Genomic DNA, 7,500 nt, shown 5'->3' with positions numbered 1-7,500 from the left:
TTATCTTTGTCATGATGACTGTAAATAATATTTTAACAGATATTTTTTCAAGACACCTCTATACAGCTTAAAGTGACATTTGACTGCTTAATTAGGTTAATTAGGTTAACTTGGCTGGTTAGGGTAATTAGGCAAGTTATTGTATAACGATGGTTTGTTCTGTAGACTATTAAAAATGTAAAGCTTAAAGGGTCTAATAATTTTGACCTTAAAATGGTTATAAAAATATTAAAAACGGCTTTTATTCTAGCCGAAATAAAACAAATAAAGACTTTCTCCAGAATAAAAAAAAAATATTATCAGACATACTGTGAAAATTTCCTTGCTCTGTTAAACATCATTTGGGAAATATTAAAAAAAGAAAAAAATAATAATTTAAAGGGGGGCTAATAATTCTGACTTCAAGTGTGTGTGTGTGTGTGTGTGTACGTGTTTTAGTGACATCAGGACACAAATCTGTATAATAACATGGGTATGAATCAGCTATTACAAAAAGGAGGTGAAATATGAGGACATTGGTGACGTCCTCATTTCTCAAAAACCTTATAAATCCTACAGAATGAGTTTAATCAGAGAGTAAAGCTGTACACAGTCTCCTGTGATGGTTGGGTTTAGGGGTGCGATGGGGTGAGGGCAATACTACATACTGTTTAGACAGTATAAAATGAATGGAAACCTATTTAATGTCCCCACTTTTCACAAAAACAAATTTGTGTGTGTGTGTGTGTGTGTGTGTATAAATGCATAAAATACAAACCCAAATGAATACTAAAGCACTATATATAATAAACAAATAAATAAATAAATGAATAAATAATAATGTTTGGTTATTGGAACAACCAATGGAAAAATAAAATAATGATAATGATAGAGATAGCTATTATTATTGAAAAATAAGAAATTAATATAAAAATTGTTTATAATGATTATTTTGTAAACAAATTGTTAATAAAACTATTTTATTTTTTAAATTATAAAAATAATAATAATAATAATAACAGCATAAATTATTAAAATACAACTATATTTGGCCATAATATATATAATAACAATTTAATAAAAATGATTACTGCATTTATATCACTCTCAAATGTAAACCTGTATGACTTTCTTTCTTCCGTTTAAAGACAGGTCCAGTGTTGTTCTGTTGGACTCTGTGCTGCTGATGCCATTGGTCAGTTAATCAGGGGAAATCTCCATCAGTAAAAGATTTCAGCATCTGCCTAATGACCTGTGGTCTCTCTCAGCTCACACGGCTCTCTTTAGCACATTTCTGCTCCGAGTAAATATTTATGCCACTGCAGTTCTGGAAAACAAAGCCTGAAACAGACTCAGAGTTTCAGGGTGGAGTCCTGACAGCCACCAGCCTGTGGTTTTTAAGGCCTGATTTGGGCCCTGAAGCACTTTATTTGGCCTTTTTTTTTCTAGAAGGGCATAATTTGAGCATCTGATCTCTCCTCTCGTCCTTAGCGTAACATGAAGAGGAACGGCAGTCGAGGCTGTGTGACCCGGAAGACGCGTTTCGGCTCTCGTGAGCGGGACTGGCTGAAGGGCGACACTCAGAGGGGCTGCGTATGTCTGTATGGGGCCTCGGAGCCACAGCCTCCACCCTCGGGCCCTCAGACCTCCAGCAGCGGTCAGCCCGACCTCAAGCTGGTGCTGTGCTCCACCAACACCCCCGCTGAGGAGCTGTGCGCTCAGAGAGACGTGCAGGGCCTTTACCTGCAGCTGCATGGAGACCTAATCAGGTAACACATCAAGCATCATTTTCTGGGATATCACACGATTTTAAAAGGTCTTTTCCAGACATTGACAGTGAGGAAATGCAAATACAGTTGAAACCTAAAGTTTACATACACCCTAAAAAAAAGGAACATAACCATTTTTTTTTTAATGTCTGATGGTAAATTATACTAAACGTTTACTATTTTAGGTCTGTTAGGATTACCTTAATGTTTTACATTTGCTTAATGCCAGAATAATGAGAGAAGCTTTTTTTTAGCTTTGCTTTTAAACTGTTTAACTTTGGTCAAATGTTTTTGGTATCCTTCCACAAGCTTCTCACAATAGTTTGAAGGAATTTTGGCCCATTCCTCCTGACAGAATTGGTGTAACTGAGTCAGATTTGTAGGCTGTCTTGCTCGCGCAAGCTTTTTCAACTCTGCCAACAAATGTTCTATAGGGCTGAGATCAGGGCTTTGTGATGGCCACTCCAAAACATTCACTCTGTTGTCCTTAAAGCACATTTTAACTAATTTGGCAGTATGCTTAGGGTCATGGTCTGTTTGGAAGACCCATTTGTGGCCAAGTTTTAATTCCCTGGCTGATGTCTTGAGATGTTGCTTCAGTATTTCTGCATAATGTTCTTTCTTCATGATGCCATCTATGCTGTGAAGTGGACCAGTGCCTCCTGTAGCAAAACAGCCCCACAACATGATGCTGCCGGCCCATACTTCACAGTTAGGATGGTGTTCCTAGGCTTGTAAGCTTTCCCCTTTGTCCTCCAAATGTAACACTGGTCATTATGGCCAAACAGTTCAATTTTAGTTTCATCAGATCACAGGACATGTCTCCAAAAATTAGTCTTTTCCCAGTGTATATTAGGCAAATTGTTATCTGGCTTTTTTGTTGATTCTGGCTTGTTGATTTTCCCATGTTGTCACTTAAGGAAGCTCAAGTGTGTTTGAGGTTTTCCTTAAATACTATTCTACAGTTGTGCCTCCAATTAACTCAAATGGTGTCAATTAGCCAATCAGAAACTTCCAAAACCTTGACATCATCATCTGAGCTTTTTCAGAGGCAGAATAATCTTATTGTATGTAAACTTGACTTTCAAGAAAAGTTATAACAATTTCTCAACAATTATCTCTCTCATTATTCTGCTATTAAGCATAACAGAAACTAATGTGATAATCCTAACTTACCTAAAAGAGAAAAAGTTTAGTCACATTAACATCTGACTTTTTTTTTTTTTTAATGGTCATGTGCCTTTTTATACAGTGTATGTAAACTTCTGGTTTCAACTGTATTTTTTATTTTTGTTTGTCATTTTAGATTTTATTTTCCATTTTTGTGACTGTTTTTCACTATTTCGTTCCTATTCAAATATGTCTGTGGCTGTTTTGTACCTGCACAATGCTCAACCAATCACTACTGGATTTTGCAAAAAGTAATTTTGATTATTGGAGCCTCAAATGCCTGATTTTGTGGCTTTTAAAAACTTTTCTCAAAATTTTTTTGCATTTCTTGTGCTTTTTTGCTGTAAAAAAATATACACACATTTACATATTTTTGCTATTTTATTTTATTTTTTTATTTTCAGATTCATTGGTCACTATAATTATATATACATACATACATACATACATATACACATATATATATATATATATATATATATATATATATATATATATATATATATATATATATATATATATATATATATATATATATATATATATATATATATACACATACATATATGGAACACTAATATAAACAAAGAAAGTGTTTACCTCTACTAAAGCCTACTACTTCTTATTTAATAAAATAAATGCCATTTTGCTTGATTTTTACATTACATTAAGCGATTTTTGAGATTTTTTTGAGGCCATTTAATTTGTCAGCGACTTTTTATTCAATTAAAAAAAAAATAAGCAAAAACAAAGGTCCTTGATGCCTACTAGCCCTTTATGGGCCCTATCACTAGGTGCAATGTTTGTTTTTTGCCATCTATCAGAGAAACTTTGAGTACAGAAACTGTGTATATATACTGTCCGCCTGTTTTTTTTTTTTTTTATGCCTAACTTTATGTTGCATCGACCAAAGTCATTAAATTCCTTATTGAGTAATTAAATAACCTTTCTGACTTGGTAATTAGTAAAGTAATTTAAATGTAATTTTAATGCTGTAATTAGTAATTCATTACTTTTTTGAAGAAACTTACGTAATGCGGATTACAGTTACACTTTGAATACTTAATATTTAAACAAACCATTGAAATAAATCCACTTCATAGCATTTATTCAATTTGATTTACAGCGCTTTCTGTGTCTGGTGTGAAAACCAAAGCATAGCCTTTTTTTTGGCTCTTATTATTGCCTGTTTTTTTTTTTCAAACCAAATTCAGTGTTTTCCTAATTCTGTGTAGTAATCAGAAAAGTCCTTTAAATACAATTTTAATGCTGTAATTAATCATTAAATACATGTTTGAAGCAACTTGCCCAATACTGATTATTCATTCATACATTTTCTTGTCGGCTTAGTCCCTTTATTAATCCGGGGTCACCACAGCGGAATGAACCGCCAACTTATCCAGCAAGTTTTTACGCAGCGGATGCCCCAATACTGATTATAGTTAAACTAAAATTTTTCACAAGCCATTGAAATAAATGGATTATACAACTTTTATTAAATTTGATTTACAGCTCTTTCTGCATCCGGTGTGAAAACCAAAACAATTTTTTGGCTCGTATTTTCACCCATTTTTTGTTATGCCAAATTCAGTGTAATTCCTAAAGTCCTAATTTTAAGCAGTATTGATAAGAAGTAATTAAATTCATTAAATGACTTTTCAGACATGGTAATTATAAAAGTCATTTAAATACAGTTTTAATGCTGTAATTAGTAACTATTACTTTTTTAAATTAAAGATGCCCAATACGGATTCTAGTTAAACTTTAAACACTCAACATTTTTTGCAAGCCATTGAAATAAATGTATTTTTTTTAGCGTTCAGCATTCAGTTTTATTTCAGTTTTATTTACAGCGCTTTCTGCGTCCAGTGTGAAAACCAAAACATTTTTTTTGGCTCATATTTTCACCCGTTTTTTTTTTTTTATGACAAATTTGGTGCATTCCTAATTTTAAGTAATATTAACTGATGCCATTAAATTCCTTATTGAATAATTTAATGACTTTTCAGACATGGTAGTTATAAAAAGTCATTTAAACACAATTTGAATGATATAATTAGTAATTAATTACTTTTTTGAAGTAACTTACCCAATATGGATTGTAGTTCAACTTTAAATATTCAATATTTTTGACAAGCCATTAAAATAAATGGGTTTTATACCCTATATTCAATTTGTTTTACAGTGCTTTTTCCGTCCAGTGTGAAATCCAAAGCATTTTTTCAGCTCATATTTTCACCTGTTTTTCGTTTTGCCAGATTCAGTGTATTCCTAATTTTAAGCAGCATTGATACAATTAATTAGATTATTCATTGAGTCATTAAATGACTTTTCAGACATGGTAATTATAAAAGTCATTTAAATACAGTTTTAATGCTGTAATTAGTAACTATTACTTTTTTTTTTATTAAACATGCCCAATGCGGATTATAGTTAAACTTTAAATACTCAACATTTTCACAAGCCATTGAAATAAATGGGTTCAATAGCGTTTATTCAGTTTCATTTACAGCGCTTTCTGCGTCCAGTGTGAAAACCTAAACATTTTTTTGGCTCATATTTTCACCCGTTTTTTTTTTTATGACAAATTTGGTGCATTCCTAATTTTAAGTAATATTAACTGATGTCATTAAATTCCTTATTGAATAATTAAATTACTTTTCAGACATGGAAATTAAAAAATGTCATTTAAATACAATTTTAATCCTGTAATTATAAATTAATTTGTTACTTTTTTGAAGAAACTTGCACAATACAATAAATGGGTTTTATAGCATATATTAAGTTTGCTTTACAGCGCTTTCTGCGTCCGGTGTGAAAGCCAAATAATTTTTCACTCATATTTTCACCAGTTTTTTTTATTTTTTTATGCCAAATTCAGTAATTCATTTTCTTTTCGGCTTAGCCCCTTTAATTATCAGGGGTTGCCACAGCGGAATGAACCGCCAACTTGTACAGCATGTGTTTTACGCAGCTAATGCCCTTCCAGCTGTAAGCCATCACTAGAAAACATGCCAAATTCAGTGCATTCCTAATTTCAAGTAGTATTGACACAAGTAATTAAATTCCTTATTAAGTCATTAAATTAGTCATTAAATTATTTTCAGACATAGTAAATTAGTAAAGTAACATAAATGCAATTTTAGCGTTATAAATAATCACCCAATACTGATTATAGTTTAATTAACTTTGCAATGACTCTGCAAATGACATGGTTAATTATAATCCCGATTCAACAGGATTATTGACTATTTGCGATGTCGATGCTAAAAGGATATATTGTGCAGCCGTAATGTGCTTTGTCGTCTGTGCTGGTTTTAAAGGTGTGCCTGACAGAGTGAGAGCACCGAGTCACGCTTTCCCCTTTCTCTGCCCTTCTGGGAATGACTGGGCTGCGTCTGAAATCACATTATTTGGCAGGAAGCAGCGCAGCCCTGAGCTGAAGTAAAGCCGGCTGCTAAGCTGAATTAGCCGCAAGGAAGAGGCTGCACATTAGGGACATCTGCTGATGTGTGTGTGCCGTCACTGGTCTACTACTTATTTCAATAAAAGCAAAGCCGGTTCCTAGACTTCCAGGGGCCTGAAGTGAAACTTTGCGAGGGTCTTCTGTTAGTGTGTAAATACGGCTGGAAGGGTGCACCCTGCGTAAGACATATGCCAGAGTAGTTGGCGGTTCATTCCGCTGTTGAGGCCCCTGATCAATAAGGGAATGAAAATTTAAATGAGTTTGTTTGGTTTGTTCATGTTTGACCCAGCTTTGGCTAAAGACAACCCAGCATTTTTTAAAATGCATCCTCCATATTTTATTCTTTTGAAAAAGAGAGAAGATATTTGGAAGAATGTTGGAAATCGGCCGCCATTGATTTCAATGTGTCATTTACTTGTAATCTTTGCACTTTTGCGCTTGTTATACATTCATTTATTTATTTTCCTTCGGCTCAGTCCCTTTATTCATTAGGGGTCACCACAGTGGAATGAACCGCCGCTTGTTATTAATGTATTTTTAAAAGCAAATGACAAAAAATGATTGGTTTATGTACAGTTGGAGTCAAACTTAGCCCTCCTGTGAAGTTTTAATTCTTTTGAAAATAATTTTTAAGTGTTGCTTCCAAGTTTAACATAATTTTAATCACTTTATTTATTTATTTTACTTATTTATTTTACTTATTGTTATTTTTATATTTATCTTTCTTTACTTTAATGTACTTTACTTTAATTTACTTTATTTTACTTTTACTTTACTATTTATTTTATTTTACTTTACTTTCATTTTACTGTACTTTTACCTTTGCTTTTACTTTACTTTTATTTTACCTTTGCTTTTACTTTTCTTTTATTTTACCTTTGCTTTTACTCTACTTTACTTTTACTTTTATTTTACCTTTACTTTTATTTTACTTTACTTTACTTTACTTTACTTTTACTTTTATTTTACCTTTACTTTTATTTTACTTTACTTTACTTTACTTTACTTTACTTTACTTTTACTTTTATTTTACCTTTACTTTTACTTTACTTTTATTTTACCTTTACTTTACTTTTACTTTACACTACTTTTACTTTTACTTTTACCTTTACTTTT

General features: G+C 32.3%; 1 protein-coding gene across 1 annotated transcript in view; it reads left to right on the top strand.

Moving 5' to 3' along the window:
• phlpp2 (PH domain and leucine rich repeat protein phosphatase 2) overlaps positions 1 to 7,500 on the top strand; it is a 105,880-nt gene that overhangs the window by 8,691 nt on the left and 89,689 nt on the right. The window contains exon 2 of the mRNA XM_087262243.1: positions 1,471 to 1,748. Within this exon, the coding sequence (XP_087118369.1) occupies positions 1,471 to 1,748 (278 nt within the window). The remainder of the gene's footprint in view (positions 1 to 1,470; positions 1,749 to 7,500) is intronic.

This window comes from Danio rerio, chromosome 7 (assembly GCF_052040795.2).
Source record: "Danio rerio strain M-AB ecotype USA chromosome 7, GRCz13ab, whole genome shotgun sequence".
Classification (NCBI taxonomy): Eukaryota; Metazoa; Chordata; class Actinopteri; order Cypriniformes; family Danionidae; genus Danio; species Danio rerio.
Note: the sequence above shows the minus strand (reverse complement) of the source record. Positions and strands in the feature narration are given on the sequence as shown.